Source organism: Apis mellifera, linkage group LG3 (assembly GCF_003254395.2).
Source record: "Apis mellifera strain DH4 linkage group LG3, Amel_HAv3.1, whole genome shotgun sequence".
In the NCBI taxonomy this organism is placed as follows: Eukaryota; Metazoa; Arthropoda; class Insecta; order Hymenoptera; family Apidae; genus Apis; species Apis mellifera.
The window spans coordinates 5,546,155-5,569,311 of NC_037640.1; the positions used below are offsets into that span (position 1 = coordinate 5,546,155).

The 23,157-nt window shown below is 40.1% G+C and overlaps 1 protein-coding gene across 8 annotated transcripts in view; it reads left to right on the forward strand.

The window, feature by feature from the left end:
* Positions 1 to 23,157, forward strand: part of osp (outspread) — a 185,459-nt gene that overhangs the window by 45,428 nt on the left and 116,874 nt on the right. For all 8 annotated transcript variants that reach the window (XM_026439344.1, XM_026439340.1, XM_026439345.1 and 5 more), the window contains 1 exon segment: positions 7,039 to 7,119. In XM_026439344.1, the coding sequence (XP_026295129.1) occupies positions 7,039 to 7,119 (81 nt within the window).

Here is a 23,157-nt window from a genome sequence, read left to right on the forward strand (position 1 = left end):
CTTCCATTGTTTCCTATAACTTCGACAATGGATACCGGTTATAAAAACCGTGGCCGGACACTTTTGTTTCTTCGATTCGCAATTTAACGAAATGAAATTTGTTATAGGTTGAAAAAAAATGAGAGAGGAAAGAAGGAAAAAAAAACACTCGCTTCCCGATTTTCTCGATATCATTCCGTGCGTGGCGCGCGATACAAAGTTAATTAATAATTAAAATGCTACGCTCGATGAATAATAAATACTTGGATGCGATTGAATAAAATCCTTGATAAAATTCTAAATTAATCGTTTAAATTCGAAAAGAAGAGGGAAGGAAAAAAAGCTCGTTAAAAAAACCCGTTATTTCAATAATTCGAAAACCGTTGGAATGAATATCCTCTATAAACAAATTCGAAAAAAATTATCTCCATCTCCGAGACTCGCGATCGAGAGCCGCGCCACAACGCGCCGAATCGCGTACGCGCACGCACACGCGTGTAATTGTAAAATATTCCATTAGTAAACTCCTTAACGGGTAATTAAATTTATAGCCTATTAATTCGAAGGAGAAGATAACGCGTACGTGACCATTTTGTAATAATTAATTCCCAATTAAATTGTACATTTTGATCAAATTCGCGAATAACCTCTCCTCTCCTATAATCGATAATGTACTCGCTTGCTTACTTACTTACTTACTTACTTACTTACTTACTTACATATATACATATATATTCGCTGCATAGAGAGAGAGAACGACCACATCAACCGTTTCAACGGGATCTTTTTATTGGCCGTGCGTCGCCCACGACACGGTCCGATTGGCTAACGAAGCGGCAAGCGAGGCAGATCTTTAATTGCCTTCATAAAGCCTCTGCTCGGCTCGTTATGCCCGATGCTCGTAGGACGCCTTTTAGGCGTTGGCAGAGGCGGAATACGCGCACCTACACCTCGCGCTACCACCCGTGATCGACCTTATTAGAGAGATTAAGCGGCCGGTCTCTCGAGTGGGCCCGCATCTGGGTCGCGTTTAGAGGCTTAAGGACTGGCAAGGACTCGGTCGAACCGTGTCAAGGACGACGAAGGAAGGAAGAGAGAGAGAGAGAGAGACGTTCTCTTTTTCTCCCCGAGCGATCAACCTGTCGTCCAATTATTGCCAATTGGACGAACAGTGTCCCTCGATTGTGCAATCTCAGCGGGTCACCAGCCGAGTGTTTCGGTGGATCGGTGTTGGATCGTGGAAAGCGGCTCGTGTCTGTCGCTCGCCATGATTTATCGAGGCATCGATCGAGATCGCGATATTAATTAATATCGTTCTCGAGATCCCACCCCGTGAGATGAGTGGACTGGATTTGAATGGCGAGTGAATATCGGTAAATAAATATTCGCCGATCGTTTTTCTTCTTTTTTTCTTTTGTTTCGATCGCGTGTATCACATTGTATGTTATAATTGGCGATTAATTTCGAGAGATAGCGTTGTACGGATAGAAATTTTATAACTGGGACGGACGATAAAATCCGTGTAAATTTTTATATCGGGATATCTCTTCGCGTTTTCGATCTCTTTTCACGTTTCACTTTTCGTATTTATTTATTCATCTGCGAGGATGAATTTCGTTTAGGAGGTTAGATTAGATTCTTCGAAAAATTTTCCTCCTTTTTTTAATCTCTCTAGATTTATAAAATAATTAATAATATAACATATCCTTACTACTAATACATATCCCGTGCACCTTGGAATATTTAATTAGATACTTTTCAATTCACGGATCTACTGGCTAGCATTTCCTGTAACATGTTTTTGTCGCGTGGATCGTAAAGTCGAAACTCGAATCACGTATTACATTTAGCAGCTTGATTTATAGCCAATTTTATTGCGAATAGAAACTTAATATTCTAATCTCACGAACTCTCTAGCATTGAATTACTAAAAACTTTACGTTGGTAACGGAATAATCGGAATTTAGATTTTACGATTCTTACCTTGCCTGTATTTAATACCGTGGAAAAAAAAAATATATATATATACATATATATACATATATATACATAATCTTTTAATTTCAACTTTTCAATTTCGATTCGTTCACTCTCCAATATTCGAATAAGTAATTTATAAATGATATATAACGATATCATTTAAGCCATATCTCTCTCTCTCTCTCTCTCTCTCTCTCGTTCGCTCGTTTTCAATTTCCATTCCACGAACAACTCCAAATCCAATCTCGATTTCACGATATTATCCGAACGAAATGAGCAACGATTCGCCTTGCGCTCTGTACTTTTCCATCGCGCTTTTGTCCGTCGAGATATCGGGACGGGGGAGGGAGGGGAGGGTCGGCCGGAAGTCGATTGTGAACGTGCGACGGGCGACAGCGGAAATCAACGGATGGCCGGACGGAAAGCGGTTAAACAGAGCGTGCTTGATTCGATCGATTCGAAACTTGCGAATCGTAGCAGAGAGAGAGAGAGAGAGATTTCTTCTAAAATTAACTTTTCGATAAACGTTTTACGCGCGAATTAGGGCGATTTTATCGCTTCGTTTCTCGATCGAATCGATAAGCCGATTCGAATCTTTTCGAATCCATTGAACGTTTTTCGATTGTATTCTTGCATGTTCGTTTCGTTTCTTTTTTTTTTTTTTTTTTTTTCGTAACGAAAACGATCTCGTTTCCCCGCGATCGACCGTGCATTCGTAATCGAACAATTCAACGTGTGTGCAACCTTGGATCGGTGTTTAAGGCGAAATCCTTGGTAACGTAATTGGTTAAACGGGTTCTTGCACGCAGGGAATTAAACACGATGTTAGGTGTGCTAATTCGTTGAGATAGGTTCGATCTCGTTGCTCTTTCGATAGAATCTGTTGAATATCGTTGAGGAATTGAGACAGAGGGTAAAGCGATAGCTCTAATTTGTACAACGTATTGCGTATTTCTTGACTCTCTTCCTTGGATATTTTGAATTAATTAAATTAAAACACGATTTTCAGGATTAGTATTTCTTCGTATATCCATATATTTCATCCTCGATACACGGACCCTTCAAACGTTAATACTCCGCATTCTCCACGGACTTTTGGTCGAAATAGCATTTCTTAAAGATATATGTATATATATATATTTCATGTCGTTTCACAAGACACGCGATAGATTGTACAGTTGAATGGATACACGAGCATTGTGTCTTGCTAGAAAATCCTTTATCATTGTTTTCTTTCACGTTCACTGCATTAAATTTTTTTCTCCTCCCTCTCCTATAAGAATCAACGTTGTTTATTCGTTGCGTGTAATGCAGTCCTCGTATCTCTTAGAAAAAATGAAAAAAGATATTCCTTCGCAGCACCGAATAGAAAACGCGTTTCGTTCATCTTCCTTCGCTTCCCCAGCGTAATTGGGGAAGCGAGGGAAGCGTAAATTAGTTTATCGCGGACGAGGTTTCCGTTTAAGCGCCCTCCTCCCCGCCTTTCACGGCGGAATTCCACGCGCACGTTTAGGCGCACCCTTTTTTGTCGGTGGCCGTGATCTTTTGTTTACCGCCGTACAAGGGATGCGCCATAATTTTCTCGGGAGAAAGAGCGCGTTCGAACGTGGGCGAAGGCAGGAGAGAGCCGGTCGACTCGAGCTCTCCTCTCCATAAAGCAGAGCGAATTCTCGTTCGTTCTTGCCCGGATGATCGCCTCGTTTCGTGATTGCACACGCGCTGGAAAATGACGCGGCCCAGCCACGTACGGAACGAAGACGTATCGCTCCTCTTCTTCTTCTTTTTCCTCTTCTTCTTCTTCTCTCCCTCACGAAAGTTTCTTTTAACGCGCGTTTTGAATTTTTACAATCGTCTCGCGTAGAGATTCTATTTCGAATTTCGATAATTCGTTTCGATGATTCTCTTCGAAGCAGAGAATTAATCTCTTTTTAATTATTTTCGATTGTGATGTCGTACGGAATGGATTGGTTAAAAACTGTAACGCGTTTGTTCGTTAGTTGTTTCTCGAGCTTTTCGAAATTTCTAATTGGTTCGATGGTTTTTCTAAATTATTTAAAATTGTTAAATTTTAATATGCGCGGAACATAGATGTGGAAACGTAGACGTTTTTTTTTAGATCTACTATATTTCGAAACGTTCATTTCAACATTTCGTACTTTGCAATCACGATGATAATTGTTATAGAAAACATGGAACGTTTCCACTAATTTTTCCAAGATTTTTCCAATAATCCTGAATGAAAACTTGTAAAATTGTCAGTTTCACCTTAAATATTCAAGCGAATATTATAGTCGCACAAGGATTAATTAACACGGTAACGTGTAATAACGATTTCTTTTCTTCTCTCAAACGTTTCATAACTCGCGTATTCTCACGTAGTATTCCCCACGCGTTTCTTAAATCTCACGTTCATCAAATCGTTTCTACAAAACGAAATCGTACGCATTATAAAACACGCTTTGTTTTCCAAGCATCCAAAATACTTCGTTCTCGATTGGAGGGCAATACGTTCTCGGTTAATTAATCAGAGCGGGAAATGTGGGTCGTCGTTCCAGGTGAAATTTCTTCAGCTGTCAGACAGCATCGATCCCGATCGATGTCCAATTCCAGCCCGGTTTCGTGGCGAGAGGAAAAACTGCTCGAACTGCGCTCAGTTAGTTAGTTAGTTAGTTAATTAGTTAGTTTCCCTTCTCGTCCAACTTTCGTAACGAAGGAGCGAAAGTATTATCCACGCGTTTCGAGATATCTGGTTTCGTCTTTTTTTTTTTTCCAAGATATATTAAATTATTGTACAACAGAATGATTGCAAGATAATATATAAATTCTCTCGAATATGTATTTATTTTAGAGCAAATACATATATCTCGATTAATTTTTTCCCAACTCGTTCTTTTCTCTTTCGAAGAATTTGAAATCGATGTGTATTTCAAAATATCGATTTAAATCCGCGGATATTGGTTTCCGTCCATGGACGGAAGCGATTTCCGCGGAATAATGGATCGTGAAAGAGGTGGATTAACATATTTCCAAGGAGAACGATCTGTCGAAGGCGCGTTTCCTTCCATCTGGGAAATTGTTGAAGAAACAGGTGGTCACAACCTTTGACCTGACGCGTAGAACTTTTTCCTCGAACGTTTGCTTTCATCTCACAGGTGTAATATAACGAGGTGTTTGATTCGACGTATCGTTTATTATCGTTATATTTACCACGATTAATATTGGAAGGAAAGGCGCATTCGATATTTTTTTCGGCCCAAGCTTATACATTTCACATCGGATGGAAATGATAATTAATCGAGAGGGGATGAGTGTGTATAGTTGGAAAGTTTTTGAAAATTTTTCTTCCTCTCTTTTCCCTTTCTCCTATCCGGAGGAATTCAATCTGGTGGATTGAAAGGGGAAGTTTTAATCGAAAAATATTTTACAACGATCATTTAACAAGATCGTAATCGTAAAGTGGAAAAATTCGTGCTCGTTTACACTCTGGTTTTACGTTCCTCTTCGATGCAAGTGAATTCTTCGATTCTAAAAAAAATGAATACTATTCGATCCGTAAAGCAAGAGTTAACTTCTCTAATCATCAGCGGTGTTATTAATTTCTTTTTTTGTAATTTTATATCCCTCGATAAGAACGTTAATATATTTTCCACAATTCGATTTACGATATCGTAATTATACAACGAGAAATTTCTAATTACTATACTTTCATCCACCGTTTCCGTTTTATAATATCATATCTTCGCGAGGGTTTTCATTTAACTCTAAACCTCGTCTCGATACCCATTCACAATATCGTATCCCCGGCCGCAACGACTTTCATCGTCTCGTTTCCTCGTAATTCGAATTTTAAAACCTTCCATTAGTATATACAATTTCTAATCGCGCAGTGATCGAAAGTTTTCCAATCAAAGATGTCGAGTCTTCATAGAATTGAAAATTTTCAATCTGCATGCTTTATCTTATCCTTCTGCTCATCGAGCTTTCTTCGAGATTATTTTTCTTAAAACGCGTCTCTGACATCCTATCCCTCAATCTTGATCCTCGAATCAAGCCTCGAGCTTGATTTCCTTCGATTTACCTTCGATTTCTTGCAAACATTGGAGATATACGCGGTTTATAAATACCGGTATGCTCTTGATTAATGACCGATTTAAGATTCTTCGGAGATATTGTACCCGACTCTCCTTTCCACCTGAATGTGGCCGCCGCTTCTGTTTCCCTTTCTCTTTTCCACGCGAGAACCCTTCCCCTTTCTCTCTCTCTCTCTCTCTCTCTCTTATCCCGGTAGCCCCTAAATCTTCCTCTAAACATAATAATAGAGTTTGAAGAGGATCTGGCGTGCAGCGGCGTTGTTGGAAAGTTTGATTAGCTCTCCAGTGGATGGAGAGGGTCCACCTTTCCATGAACGCGACGGGAGATTGGTTTTCGTGGTTGGTATTCCGTTTATATTTTCTCCGGGACGTCGATACGAAACTTTTTTAATTATAATTATCTCCCGTCTCGTTTCCTTTCTTTCTTTTTTTCATTCCTCTCTTCTCTTCCTCGTGGATATCGAGACGAGGTGGATAAATTAGCGAGTCGACGAGGACAGATATATATATATATATGAAAGGAACAAAGCGAATAGGATATTTTTATTATCTCTTCTTTTATTTTATTTTAACGCTCGCTCGCTCGATCTGATATTACGGATAATCGTATTTCTCTCGTGTTGTCGGTGTATAGTATATGTATATATATATATTTCTCCTACGTGTCCGCCTACGATTCCAGGCGACGAGAAACTGTGTAGAAAGTCTTTGTACCCGATAGAAATAATAATAACGACGTCGGAAGTTCGATGCAACGTGACGAAACGTGACTCCTTTCGGATTCGTTTCTCGATCTCTCGATAAACATCGATGCACTCGATCCGTCTGATATCTTGAAAGGGGCCGATTTTCGAGAAAAAAAGGAAATATCCACGTAAAAGTCACGTTTCAGCAAAGATGTTTCTGTACATCTGATTTAATGAACGACGTCGTTTCGCGAGAAACATGAATCGAGAACTAACTCCAATCATTTCTCATTGTGTTGCAGGCAACGAGAAAGATTTCAAAATGTGGATACCTGTTCGTCGCCCCGGGCTGGGACTTCTCCAATCCGCTGAATCGCACGAAGGTAAGAAAAATCGAGGATCCAATTGAAAATGTTTATCCTCGGGCCGATTTATATATATATGAAACGGTCGTTGGTTATACGTTGGCTGACGCGTTTAAAGAGCCGCGGAAGCGACGGTGAAACGATGGAACGGCGGCGGAGATCGGAAATGGTCCGCGTCTGGGCCATCGATCACTTCCGTCCCGATGCCTCGGGCCACGAGCTACGCGTTATCGACAGTCTATGATCGCGAGATCGTGTTACAAGATCGATCGAACCGCGCAATTTTCTCATTATCGAGAAAGCGGGGATAACCGTATCCCGATCTCCCTCCCCTCCTTCCGACGCGCTGAAACGATCGATACAATTTTTATCTTCCCTTTCCTCTGCTCCCATCGTTCCGTCTTCCTTTGTTGTACCGTCGAATTATGGAAGAATCGCGAAAAATGTAGAACCGATTTTCTTTCGTTCTTTCTTTTTTCTTGGTTTGATGCAAAGGAAAAGAAAAATTAATAGAAGTTACTATTAATTATAGTATCGTTTTTTAACTCTTTCCTCCAGTATTGGACAGTATATAGATTTTATTTTCTCCCTTTCGATCGATTTCCCTTCATGGAGGAATCGCGAAAAATGTAAAACCGATTTTCTTTCGTTCTTTCTTTTCTGATTTGATGCAAAAAAAAAAGGAAAATTAATAGAAGTTACTATTAATTATAGTATCGTTTTTTAACTCTTTCCTCCAGTGTGGATAGTGTATAGACTCGATGTAATTTTATTTTCTTCCTTTCGATTCGTCTTTCTTTGTTATACCATCGAATTATGGAGAAATCGCGAAAAACGTAAAACCGATTTTCTTTCGTTCTTTCTTTTTTGGTTTGATGCAAAAAAAAAAAAGGAAAATTAATAGAAATTAATATTAATTATAAAGTATCGTTTTTTAACTCTCTCCTCCAGTATTGGATAGTATATAGATTTTATTTTCTCCCTTTCGATCGATTTCCCTTCGTTATACCGTCGAATTATGGAGGAATCGCGAAAAATGTAGAACCGATTTTCTTTCGTTTTTTCTTTTTTCTTGATTTGAAGCAAAGAAAAAAAAAATTAATAGAAGTTAATATTAATCATAAAGTATCGTTTTTTAACTCTCTCCTCCAATGTTAGACAATATATAGATTCGATTTTATTTACTCCCTTTCGATCGATTTTCCTTCATGGAGGAATCGCGAAAAATGTAGAACCGATTTTCTTTCGTTCTTTCTTTTTTGGTTTGATGCAAAAAAAAAAGGAAAATTAATAGAAGTTAATATTAATTATAAAGTATCGTTTTTTAACTCTCTCCTCCAATGTTGGACCGTATATAGACTCGATGCAATTTTGTTTCCTTCCTTTCGATCGATTTGCCTTCGTTGTATTCGTGGAATTATGGAGGAATCGCGAAGAAAAGTTAGTGGAAGTGGTTTCACTCCAAGAATATACAACGACTCTTTCCTCCTCCTGTTGGAATATACGAGATTCGTTCTTTTAATTTCGCGGGCAAACTTCTCCCCAGATGTTTCTCTCTCTCAACACGAAACCGAAACGATCGACAAGATTTTATTATTTCCTCTTTCTCTTTCCCCCTCCACCAATTTCGCTCTACGAAACACGCCTTTCGTTTCAACTTGGTCCACAAACTTCGTCCTCTCAACACGTTCGAAACGATCGATTCAATTTTATTATGCCCACTAATGCCCGACTTCGCTCTACGAAACACGCCTTTCGTTTCAATTTCATCCACGACTCTCTCTCTCTCTCTTTCTCTTTCAGATCTTCTTTCAACGTTGAAACGATCGATATAATTTTACCTTCCAACGACCAACAATTTCGAAACACGTATTTCGTTTCAATTTCGTCCACCAACTTCTTCCCCAAGATCTTCTCCCTTCGAACAAGTTCGAAACACGATCGATGATACACTTTTCTCCCTTCGATTTCCACCTCTGTACACGTCTTTCGTTTCGATCTCTCGTCAATACCTTCTTTCCTCCAGTTTTGCAGCGAACTTCTTGCTGGCCGTATACGTGACCGCGAATTGTAAACAGTTCGCTACGCAGCGGATCGATCCGCTTTTTTCCCCCCCTCCCCCTTTTCCTCCCCGGTTTTATCGATCGAGCAGCACCACGGATCGTACGTTCCTTTCTAAACTTTCTCCCGCGAACACGCTTACGTACAACCGAATTTTTTTTAGCCCCGTCCTCGGATCGATAAGGGGACACCACCCGATTTCCGTCCTCCGCTTCACTCGACTCCGTTGGAGTCGGTGAAGGCAGGCCTCCTCCTCGTTCGAGAATCGAGATTTATCCGGGCTTATATCGTTCGATTTATGCGAGTTATATCAATTCCCGTTCTTCTGTTATCTCCAGAGGAGGAGGATTCCTCCTTTTCCGCGGGTTTGTCGGTCGATTGGCTTTAAGAGAGAAATCGGTGTCCTCGAAATAACGTGGATGGAGATATCGTACAGTTGTCGAGCTACCGCTTCGCTTGTGCAAATTGAAAGTTAATAACTCTTTTCGTTCGATTCCACTTACTTTTTATACATTTTTTAACCGTTTTTCTTTCGATCGAGACGAGTCGAGATCGAGAAGAGATCTTTTTCAACATCTCTTTCATCTTTCGAATTTTTATTCATCTCAATCGATCGATATTGATCCAATATTAATATCCATCAAGGTAAACGTAATTAGGAATTGAGACGTGTTTCTAATTTTTTCTTTTTGTTTCAAACTACCACACACACACACACATACACGCACGTTTGAATTATCACGTTTAATATTTTTTTCGAGCGAAATCGGGTTTCCATTCAGGCCGAGCGAACGGTTGTTTGGAAACAATTTCCTGATCGAGCCGTCATCACGAGGGAAGAGTTATCGCGCAGCTCGAATCGATTAGAAGCGCGTATATTGTTATTATAGTACACGCTTCGAGATTCGATCGGCGGGTTTATTCGATGCGTGAAGAGCGAGTTTAAACGATCGATTATCGAATCGAGGGGACGAGATTGTCGGGAAAGAGCACGGAGAGTAGAAAGCGGTTTCATGGACGGCCGTGTTTGGCCTCGATCAACGCGCACTCTCCCTTGATTTCCTATGACAGCTGTGACTGCTCTTCCGCGACTGCTCTTTTTTTCTCTGAATAATAAAGAGAGAGAGAGAGAGAGAGAGATTGCTCTTCCGGTTCGGGATGATGCTGCTCGAGAAGTTCGCCTCGAAGAACACGCTTTTCAACAAGGAAGAAGGGGGGGGGGGGAGTGTAATATTTATTATGATTGTGGAAAAGTGGATACCTTGATCCCGGTGTCGTTTTCATTATGACGGATGACTCGCCATTTATTGTTTCTATCTTACGCAACGCTTGGGAGTTGTGTAAATCTAACGAATGGAGTCCAAAGGAAGGTGTTTCTTTTTTTTTTTCTCTCTCTCTCCCTCTCCTTCCACGATCGAGAAGAATATAGATATATATGCAAGAAGTTTCAAACATCTGTTGGTTTGTAGGAGAAAATGATATATCGAAGAATACGGAAAGGATAATAGAGATAATGTTCCGCCGCTATTTATTATCGCCTCGCTTAATAATACTAACATTTACAATAACGATAAAGCGGAGTGTAATAAAGATACGCGGGATCGAATTAAGGAAATGTTGTTTGTTCCATTCCACGTGGAAGAATAAAAAAAATTTACAACAACAAATTTAATTTTGCTCGAAGCGAAGAGGGAAAGAGAACGAACGAAAGAAAGAGGAGGAGGGAAACAATGGCGGAGACAAAGGGAGAAAGAGAAAGAGAGTTACAAAATAGATAAGAATAAATTTACATAACCGCGCGAAAAAAATCGCCCCGAGCGCGATTCCAATTTATCTCTTACGTCACCAAACGGCCGTATATCATCCCGAAACGCAGCGAGAGAAAGAGAGAGATGTTAAATTCCAACGGTTTAGAGCCCTAGCTCCATTCCGTAAATTACTCTCATTAAATCCCAGCTATCGTTTAACGAAAAGGATATACACGTGTGTGATATAATAGCTCTCCGTGATTTATCTCGAATTCAGAAATTCGAATTCGTTTCGTTCTAATCGAATCGGGTGTAAAAGAAAGAAAAGCCTCCTTCTTATTTCTTCGAACCGGCACGAATGGGAAATTTGAAAAGATTCTTCAATTCTCGAAAAGAATAATATCGAGGGAGAAATAAAAAGGAATTCGAATAAGAATAATCGATACGTTTCTTTTTTTAGGAATATTTCGAAAGAATTAATATCATTTCAAAAAGACACGTGTCTTTTTTTTATTTCATCGTTATCGATCATACTCTTTTCGAGAAACTAACCAACTAACTCTCGTATAAATTTCATTCGAAATATATATATATATATATATATGCGTGTGTGCGTGCGTGGTTTGTATACATTGGCTTGTTAGGCAGGGGATCGTTAGAAGGGCGGGATAAACGAGCGGCGAGACGAGACGAGACAAGAAGAACCCGGAAGCCTGGGAATCGGCCTCGAATCGTATTGTCGTATCTGACCGGTTGGAAACTATCGTCGAAATTACATCGAGCGGGACGCGAGCCTGTAAATCTCGTTCGTTTCACCGCGAGACGTCGGAGAAAGTGAATAATTAGAAGGCGCCTTAAGGCTTTAAAGGCCTTTAAAGAGAGTTAAACGACGAAACGGTGCGTAACAGGCCGCCACAGTCCTCTCCTTCGGCACGGCTGCTCCCTTAATTAAACGGATCCCGTTTCGATTCACGTTAATCCCGTCACGTGGATTTTTTTCACGCATCCCTTTATCCCTTAAAAGGGATGAAACAATATCGATGGAATCGAACGTGTTTATGAACAAACAACGTTTCTGGAAGGAAATTGGCCAACTTGAAAAAGAGTGGGCGAATTGGGAATCGTGGAATTTCAGGGAGGATTCCTCGAAGTTTTTCGATCGAGAACACGTTGCGCGTAACGTGTGCGGTGTCGTAATCGAGCAAACGAATTTTAATAAATTGCAAAGATGGCCTCGTCGTAATAAGATAAGAGATTTCGTCGATAATGTAATCGCAATATTTTTCCATCGTACGATTAAAAAAAGAGTCACAATTTCTCCATCTTTCAAAATCGTTTTTGATCGCTCGACCTCTCTTCCGTGTTCCGTCTTTTCATATTTGTTATACTCGAATATATACGGTGTTTAATCAAAAATTGAGCTGGAAAATTTGTCGATTTTTTTTTCAAAAAGGAAAAAGAAAGAAATTATTCAACTTGCTTTCGTACGTAGAACAACTTCCTATTAATTATCCATTCATGATATATTGTATACGAGATAGTAAAAAACGTATGCAATATATCGACAAATTTTTCAAACTCGAAAACAAGGTTTTAAATGAGAAAATTATACACTTTTTTTTTACATATATACGGAATAACATCCATTCGTGACGTCTACGCGATAAATATCTAAATTTAATCTCGACAAGGTCTTCGATGAAAGAATCCTATTGTATCGTATCAACTTATTTTTCCACATTTAAATTCTTCCAACTCTTCGATATAAATCTAAAAACAAGACCTTTTTTTATATCCCTCTTCTTTTCAACTCTCGCTCAACTTCCTTCCTTCCTTCCTTCCTTTCTTTCTTCCTTCTTATCTACCCGTTCTATACTTATGGACCACCTTGTACACGCGAAAGAAGCGTTGAAACGTTTACCAACGATTAGTTGCATAACGATAATGACACAGCATGTGCGTCGAAACGAGAGGTAACCTGCTAAATCAGCGTGTTGTCGGCGGTGTTGCGTATATCGATATCCCCTCTCCCCCTTGCTCAACGCACACCGACGACCGATGTTTGTCAACGAACCGATTCCTCGACGAGATGTTCCCCTCTCGGCCGACAATCGTTGAATAACAAGCGTAATCGAGGATACGCGATACTTGGTGCTCCTGTTTTCTTTTTGGGGAACGAGCAAGTTGCGTTAAAAGCCGAGTGTGTTAGCCGGCTGCCGTCGTTTTATTACACAATGGTATGCATGCACACGCGTGTGTATACGCGCGGCGTGATGTGGCGTGGTTTATTGCGTAACCGACATATCTCATTGTTAGCAAGTCGAGAGTCTTTTGTAGCCGAGGAAACGCACCGAGTTTTGTTATCAGGTGAAGAAAGAAAACGAAACGCTTTCCTTTTGTCGGCTGACCTCATCCCACGCTGCTACACGCACACTGCTACACGTTTATACCGCCATAACTGAATTTATTGCTTATCAAACGCGCGCCGATCTCTCTCTCTCTCTCTCTCCTCCGTTCAATAACCGCTTGTTTGCCCTTTGATCACGCGCCGATTGTTTCTACGCAGCTACGCGTTTCTTGAGAAGCTTGAAACGAATAATCGATCGATTACTTTTCTCTCTTGAAAATTCAGAAATGTTCCATTTTTTCGTTTCCTTCTTTCTTTTTACGATCTAAAATGATCGGAGAGAGGGAGAGAATTGGAACTGGAACTTTGCGCTCGTGCAAGTGAAGTTATACGAAATTTAATCCTGACCTCGATCGAAGCTTGGAAAAAAAAAAAAAGAAAACTGCCATTGCATTTTGCTGAATAGGTAGAAAAATAGGGTCGAAGTTGTTCGAACTCGATTTCGACACGATTCGGGAGATGTGTTAATCGCGAATAATATTGGAGATTAAACGTGGGATTGTTACTCGTGTCGCGTGAGATCACGAACGTAAACGCTTGATCTGGACGGGGAGGGGGGGGTTTGAACGCAGTTGGACTTACGGCAAATTGGCACGGTATTTAGGTCGCGTTCAGCCTGACCCGTGCTGTCTTTAACTACTTAAAATTTACATTATGATTAATTCTTTGCCGAGGCACGTTTGACGTTTTGCTGATGCATATTCAACATCTTTCTTCCCAGGCTTATCGGTGTTCGAAAAAAAAAAAAAAAAGAAAAACGGAAAAAGAAAGAGAAAAATTTAGCACGTGACTCACACAACTCGCAGATACGAATTTTACATTGTGAACCGTTCTCGTGCGTCGGTATACGCCATTCGATCTAAGAATAATCTCGAAAACTTTCTTTTTTCTTTTTTTTTACGAAAAATCTTCGATTCCAACCACGTCGTCCTCCAAAACGACCCGATTACGATCCCCGTGGTAACACGGGACGAGCAAAGTCGGATCTAAATCAAGCCTAGAACCGTTTCGGTTCAGGCTATTTCCAATCTAGGTTAGTCGCTTGCGAACTCTCGTTAAACTCACTCGTCGAATCCTTCCTTTCCTCCATTTGTCGTATTTCGCCCCACTCGTGCATCCACTCTTCGAAAATGATCCACGGATTGTTGTAATCGAATCAAAGCCACCCTCTCCCATTTTTAATTTTAATTTTAATTCGTTTCTGTGCCTCTAAACAAAACTCGCCCGCAAAAGATATTTTCCCCGGAGAAGAAGTTTTTGCGCGAGAAGAAATTGGCACACTCTAATGAACCTGCAATGCGCGGGGGGGGAGGAAGAAGAAAAGAAAGAAAAAAAGAAAAAAAATCGAGGCCGAGCGTAAAATTCCTCGAGTAACGTTAATTTGCATCATAATGGACAACCGCCTCGTCGTGTCTCCTTTAACATCGTAACCGGTATTTCTCTCTCTCTCTCTCTCTCTCCCTCTTATTCCTATTCTTCTTCCGATCGGTTCGTCTCCTTTCGATCTTTAGATTTTTTTTCCCCTTCTTTCCCATCTTTTTTCCTTTCTTTCTCTCTTTTTCCTCTTCTTCTTCTTCTCTCCTCTTTTTCGAGGAAACGACGACAAGTGGCACGTCCCTAATGGTACGCTTTCACTGGCTGAAAACTGGGAGCCACAATGAAGAAGGCACGACGCTCGGCTACGTGGGTAATCATATTAATTTGTAGAAAATCCGGAGCATCGGTTATCCGTGTCGTGTGGAAGTTTCGTTTTCTTTTCTTTTTTCTTTTTTCTTTTTTTTTTTTTTCCCACCGATTCGAGGACGTTGTCTCAGCGTTCGACAGCTAGGTTAACGATCTAGGTTTCTGCCTCGTTAATTTTAACACGAGTTAATACGAAGAAACGTTATTAATATTTTTGGCTTTGCGCGTAGGAGGAAGGAATAACTCATCGATCGTACTCTCATTACTTTTAATTCTTAACGTAGCAGATATTCGTTCAGTGATTAGAAAAAAGAATAAGATTGGAATGGAAAAAATTTCGTGTCGATAAATAGAATTCCGCCGTGTTATTTTTCTCTGCGATTTTTTTTCACGATTCTGTGCGGTTGTTGATCACACGCTCGTCCAAGTTACATAATCAGATATGACGAAGCGTATGTACATATGTAAAGAACCACACTGAAATTGCAATGATCTGTATCGTTGCGAAAAATAACTAGCTTAATTATTTTTTTTTCCCCCTTCCCTTCTTTTAACGCAATTTCTGCGACTCTTTTACGTAACCAACACCTCTAATGCGATGTAAATATGATACATTTAGATTCCAGAGATAAATACGCGACGAGATAAAAAAAAAACAAATGTAGCCTCTCCCGTAGTTTGCTTTCGTTTAAGTCGAACAAGCATCGAATCGTTAATTAATTACGATCGATCGATAAAATTTTCGCGCCATTATTTTATCATCCGAAACTTCCGATTAATCGATTCATTATTTATCTTTTTCTTATTAATTCAGAGAATACGCTTGCATTCCTCGAAAATTTCACGAGACAGAGAGAGAGAGAGATTTAAAATTACGTGGAATAATCCACGAACGATAAAGAAAAAGAAACGACTGCCATAAACGTTACTACGCTTCTTTTCCATCCCGCCCAAAATTGCAAGCGTAATCCCCTCCTCTCAAAAGAAATCTTTCTCTCTCTCTCTTTCTCTCATGAAATCGTCCCGTAATTCAACGGGAGATTATTCCAATACCACGAAGGGTGGACGATCATTGGGGGCCATGGCTCCCCCTCCCCAATCTCCGCTATCGAGTTTACGAGATTTTAATTGAACGATATCGAATGAAGACAAGGATCATCGAAGAAGATCCTTTTCGCGGTTTCTTGTTGAACATTCCTCCGCTGGATGGAACTCGTGCACGTTTGTTGCTCGCGCGAGGATTTAACGAGCGTATTCCTGCCGTAACGAGCAAACGTTGGGTTCACGGGCGCGGGACATCGTTGTACAGTCCGTAATATAAAGATCGTGGATGGATGATCGATCCCCCCCTCCTCCTGAACGGGATTCGAAGAAAATCGGGGGAAACTTGGATTTCTATTTCTTTTCTGCGCGTGTTTATTAAGGTAATTAATAAATGTTAGAAATATTTATTATATTCGATATATGGGATAAGAGAGAATTAATATTTTTAATAACGTTAATGTAACGAGAGGATCAAGAGGAGGCTCTTCTTATCTTTCTCTCTCGCTAACGAGAATTAGGAAGGGAAAAATTGCAAGCCTTGTTGGAGAAATATTGGATCCTTTTTTTATCATCCCAACGGGGATGATTAAGGCGCACGATGTTACAGCATCGACTGTACCACGCGGCTTAAGGCCCACATGCAGCAAAATGCATTTGCTTATGGCTCGCTCACGTACGCCCGTATAAAACGGCGCATTATTCGCGAGTTATGCCCCGTACGCACGTCTTCTTTCCTTCCTTCCTTCCTTCCTCCTTTCTTTCTTTCTTTCATCCTTCTCTCCACCCTTTGTCGACTACCTCTCAAAGGCGGCCCTTCCTGCACGCGTCCTCCGTCTCTTCCTCCCCTCTCCTTTTCTTTTTCTTCTTCTTTTCTCTCCCGTATTTTTTTATTTATTTCTTTTTTATATCTTGGCGTTGCTCGTGGTCGCCCGAGAGGGAACGCGCGACACGTGCAAATGCGCCTCAACGCCACGGCTCCACCCACGCGCTCCGCCTAATCGATGCGTTCATTGTTCGCACGGTGGTGGGCTTGTTTGCTTTGACGAAACACCGATTAGCGAGTGGAAGGAGCGTGGAAGGAAATTATGCCCGTTTGGAATTTCGCGTTTGCGACACGCGAGAAAGGAATCGAATTTTTTTTCTTTCCCCTCCTCGAGAAATTCTTCGGGACGAGTATCGGTGGAATTTGGATGAAAGATCGAAGAAGGGAGGAGGAGAGATTATTTGGAATTCCGAGAAACCAATTCGAATGTAATAAATATCGATGAAATTTTCGAAAGAAGGGGGAAAAATTCTCTAAATCGTTATTTGTCCCATTATGTAAGCTCGATTGAGAATGGTCGATTAATCGAGGGAAGAGTCGTGAGAGATTTATGCTTGTTTGGAATTGTTTGCGACACTCGACGAGGGGGGAGAGGAAAGGATTTACAAAGTATCGAACCAACGCGCGTGAAGTTTTCCCCTTTGGACGGGAGAAAGTTAATCTAATCGTTTCTTTGTTGCATTGTTTATCTCTCGATCGTTTATCGTGGAAATCTTGGAGGATTTATAGCAACGTTTTCCAACGAACAAAATTCCATCGCTCGTATATATATGTCCGTCTCCTCTATTTTCTCCACCACGATTGATTCTCCTACTACTTTTGATCTTGGAATCAGAATTTTCCTCTGAATCCAAGGGAAAATCTAAATCCCGTTTTCAATCTAAATTCTTCTCTTTTAATGAGTCGCCATTCTACTGTTTATGCGCTTTGATTTCGCTTTCTCTTCATAGGAATACGAATTCTTCTCCCTGGACGAATTAAACTCCTCGAGTTTGACGAATGGTCGAGAAACGAAAATTGTCAGGTAAGAATGGAGAGCGAAGCAAATGGTTTGCGGTTGAAAAGTCGGGTGGAATTTCGAGTGGCACAAGTCGGAGGAAGGCGGTGTTAGGGTCAAACGAGCGAAACAAAGGTGGTGCTCGTGCCAAGCTAATTATCGATAAGACGATCAATCTTTGCCAATCTAGAGAGAAAGCAGATCCAATTGGATCCTGGTTATTTGCTAACTTATCCAGTTTTTGTTTCTCTCGTTTATCAGGTGTGATCGTTTCTTCGTGAAAATTTGTGAATTTCTAAAAAAAGTTTAGAATTTTAAATTTAATATCGGCAAATGTTAAAGCAAATTTTTCACGTTGAACGCATACCTCGGAAGCTATTCAATTTGACACGTGACTCATTCCGTGAAACTATAGCGAATTAATGTATCGATGCATTATAATGCATTTTCGATAAAGAAAAAAAATTACCAACTACTCTTTATCTATACGAATAATATTAATAATAATTTTAAAATTAATGGATAGGAATTATTCTTGTCCTTCTCGTAGTAGATTTTATACGTAGTTTCATGGAAATCGAGATAATCGGCGAGGACTTCGGTTCATTGTCTCCTTGTAACTCGATATTTTCCGATCGTGGGGTGTAGAGTACGCAGGGTTTCAGGTAAACGACTGCCACGAGACACGACATTATTTTATCCAATCAGCGGAGGAACGGAAGATAGTTTTAGCTTTGTGTACCATTTTGTATCGATATTTCCACTAGAATCCCTATACATTCCTATACATCCCTATACATCCCTGATCTCGAAGGAATTGATTTTAAAATTTGACCGTTTTTTCAGAAATGGCCGCCTGTGTTCATCAATCGACGCGTATGTTGCGAATTTGGAAAGGAAGGAAAGACGAGTTGAAAATTATTTTTGACGAGATCAAAATTCCTCGATTTCAATTTATAAATTGAATTTCGAAACTCTTCCCCTATATATATATATATATATCTAATCTTTTAACTATAAAGGCTCCATTATGGCAGCGGCGCAAAAAACTAAATTTAGACCGATCCACTTTTCTTCCAACGTATTAAAATCGAACGATAATAGGTTCGTAATGGTTGGTCGGATGGAAACATAAACCGACTTGATTTACGAACCATACAACGGAGAAACTCTCGCGTTCCATTGTCTGAAAAAAGCGCGGAGAGGAGGAGGAAGAGGAGGAGGAGGAGGAGGAGGAGGAGAAGCGCGAAAGAAATTGAACTATAATCGGGGAGATTTATATCTATTATATCGTGCAGCCTGGTACTACCATACAAACATCATCCGATAATTACAAAATATCGGAATAATTCTCGCCGATAATGTTCCCTCCAACCATGTTTTACGAGTTACAGCGATTTTACGGATACGTTGAAATGGATCGATACGATTATATATATATATATATATGGATATCATTTTAATACGCGACATCGTGCGAAACGATCCACTTCTCGTTCTTGAACGTATATAATCGCGATTGATCCCGATTTTTTTTTTTATAGACTCTCTTCTATCGAGTAAATTTTAAAACGTGATCGTTTATTAAACGACGATACTCGAATACTTTTATTCGTAACAAATATTATATGAAGTATTGTACAGCATATATTTGAAAAGAAAGAAGAGGAAATGATATATCTTAGTTGGAGGATGGAAAGGAATGGAGATTTTCGAATCGTTTCTCTTCCAAAATTTCGATTTCACGACGATGAAACGCCTTTTTTTAAATATATATCGGTCGAAAGGCAAGAGTCACGATTATCTATCGGACAATGATCCCGGGAAAGTGAAAATGGCGAGCCAGGGGCCCTTGCTCGAGCCAATTACGGGGACTTTATTCATCTGCACGGCTTCGTCATGCCACCGCTCGCGGACGATGGGATTACTCGAATCCACTGCCATTGACGATCCCTCCTTTTCGAGCGTATTATTTTCACCGGCAGAATATTTCCTTGTGCAACTTTGTTAATTAAAGAAGAACCGTTTGGATTGGAAGGAGAGATATGCCTCCTTGTATCTCACTGACAAAACATTTTTCATTCGACAAATCGCGGAAGGAGTTGGAATTTTCCGTTGTTGAATCGATTGAAAATGTATCATACGATTTATCGATTATTATACGATTCGATGTTTCGTTTATTTTGCAAATTCGATATCGATAAACGGTATGAGATGTAGCATTTGTAAATTAAATCCAAATTATAGTATCGCGTTGGAAAAATTTGAGAACGAGCGTGGAATCAACGCGAGTGTTGGATAAATAATAATTCGAGAAATTATTTTAGAAATCGTCATAAATTGTACGAATTAATAACTCCATCTGCGATTTTCTAAATTTCTAATTACCCTAATTATCCCATTTTCTCTTACGCACGAAAGGTGTTAAGCGCAGGTGGACAGCGTCTCTGGTTAAGCTCTCAAGGACACGCTCTGTTTCCAACGGGATCCCCTCGATTCCACGAGCAATGCCGGCCACGCCACCGTTAAAGTGGCGCTATTTGGCCACGGCAAAATGGCCACAATGTTGGAACACGAGTATACTAGTCGTGACTTCATCGTCTGGTACCTCGATGCCGCCTATTGTTCCACGAATAGACTCTCTAAGGCCTGTCTCTTCTCCTTTCGGCTTTTCTCCCTTCGTCCCGCCTTTCACCGTCCCTGAATCGAGAGAAACACGTGTTCCCCTCCTCGATTAAAATTTGAGAAATCATATTTCGAAGGAGGGGAAGAGAAGAAGAGAAGAGAATAGAATAATTTATTTATTCTTCGACGAATATTTTTCTTTTCGATAAAAATAATCTGAAGAAGAACTTTTCACACCTGCGAAAAACGATTCGATTAGAAATAGGAAGGAGAGGAGGATCATTTATGGATGATCGATCCAAGTGGGACGCGAAGGGAACAACCGGTGTATTCTCGAGTGTACGCGTATGAAATATCGTGACACGCGAGCCCCGCCACCTACACGCTGAGGAAAGAAGATCGAATCTGATCCGCGGTAATTCGATCGTGGAAAGAAAGGGGAGAGGTAGGAATCGACACACAGGGTGTGAATATCCTTCTCCGCAAACATTTTGTCCCGGGACTGGTTCGTATATATTCCTCCTCGGCATCGAAATTGTTCTCTTTTTTCTCTTTCCAAAGATTGGAAATTTTTTCAAATACCACCTTTTCAAACTCTGAGCACGGAATATAAAAATCGAGAGAAAAGAAAATTTTGTTACATCAGTTCCTTGCAGACTATTCTTTCTATGTCTTTCTTCCATTTTGTCCCTGGTTCCTAAATATTCCTCTTCGGCATCGAAATTGTTTTTCGAAAGATTGCAAATTTTTTCAAATACCACCTTTTCAAACTCTGAACACAGAATATAAAAATCGAGAGAAAAGACAATTTCGTTACATCTGTTTCTTGCAGACGATTATTCTTCCCATATCTTCCCTCCATTTTGTCCTGGGACTGGTTCTTATATATTCTTCCTCGGCATCGAAATTGTTCTCTTTTTTCGAGAGATTGGAAATTTTTTCAAATACCATCTTTTCAAACTCTAAGCACGGAATATAAAAATCGAGAGAAAAGAAAATTTCGTTACATCTGTTTCTTGCAGACGATTATTCTTCCCATATCTTCCCTCCATTTTGTCCTGGGACTGGTTCTTATATATTCTTCCTCGGCATCGAAATTGTTCTCTTTTTTCGAGAGATTGGAAATTTTTTCAAATACCATCTTTTCAAACTCTAAGCACGGAATATAAAAATCGAGAGAAAAGAAAATTTCGTTACATCTGTTTCTTGCAGACTATTCTTTCCATTCATTTTGTCTTTCCTCCATTTTGTCTCGGGACTAGTTCATATATATTCCTCCTCGGCATTGTTCCTCTTTTCGAAAGATTGCAAATTTTTTCAATCGAAATACTATCTTTTCAAATTCTGAGCACGGAATATAAAAATTGAGAGAAAAGACAATTTCGTTACATCTGTTCCTTGCAGACGATTATTCTTCCCATGTCTTCTTTCCATTTTGTCCTGGGACTGGTTCTTATATATTCTTCCTCAGTATCGAAATTGTTCTCTTTTTTCGAAAGATTGCAAATTTTTTCAATCGAAATGTCACTTTTTCAAACTCTGAGCACGAAATATAAAAATCGAGAGATTCCCACGTCTCCTCTTTGTCGAAGAAACGATCTTTCCAAAAGCAAAGGAGAGGAGAGAAAATTGCGCGAGTCACGGATTAACAGAATTCGTGGAAAATTCGGCGCGACTCGAAAGAAAGATGGTGGGATTAAATAGAGAAATTTCACGGTGCGATCGAAGTGCGATGGCGGCGGATGTTGGGATTTCTGTGGCACGGGTGACCGGCAAAAACGTTCTTCGTTAATGCGACACGATGCCTTCGGTCTCCGGGACTCGGTGACTAGTTCGATCGGTAATTCGAGACGGGAGAAGTGGCAAGAAGACCCGGAAGAGCGCCGCAGAAGAAAACCCTCGTAACAGGGGGGGATCGCGAATGGCGTACGATCCGATGTTATCTCTTTGTCGGATCGCCGACTTCGCCTCCGGCACCAAGCGTTTCCAGAAAATCCGAAATTCTCCTCCGATCGATGAAATTTTAACCAACGGATTTGTCGTTCTTCGATGCCCATTCCAAGTGTTTTCATCCAGAAATATATTTCGAGAAGTTTTTTTATTTTTTTATTCATTTATGGCTTCTCGTGGATCGACGAGAATTTTTTGGAAGATCAGTCTTGAGAAAGAGAGAGACGCAGAATTAATAGAGATAAATTTTTATAAGGGAATCTTGTTTCAAAAAAATCATCTTCCTTGACGCGAATATTCGAGGAGTAAAAAGCTGGGTGACAAGTAGAAAATGATACGTTCTTAAGAGAACGATTTTCTCCGGACTATAATTCAAGAGCATTGAAAAACGTCGACATGTCGATATTCCTAATCTCATCGTTGAATCCCTGGCTTATTATTAGCAACAACACGCCGTGTACCGGTATGCAGTGCCGTTTGCTTATTATGATAGGACAGGAAATAGACTCGAATAAGCTCCGATTAGCAGGGCATTGACTCGGCAACCAAGTCCTAAATTCGTATCCATCTGAAATGCACGGACTTTGATATTTCTTCCACTCTTATTCGCCGAAAGGTGAACACGTATCGTTTTCCAATTTCGAATTTATATCTTCGTATCTAGGAAATATTTACGTAAAAGTGATTGAAAAAAAGAATCAACGATGTTGAATATTAT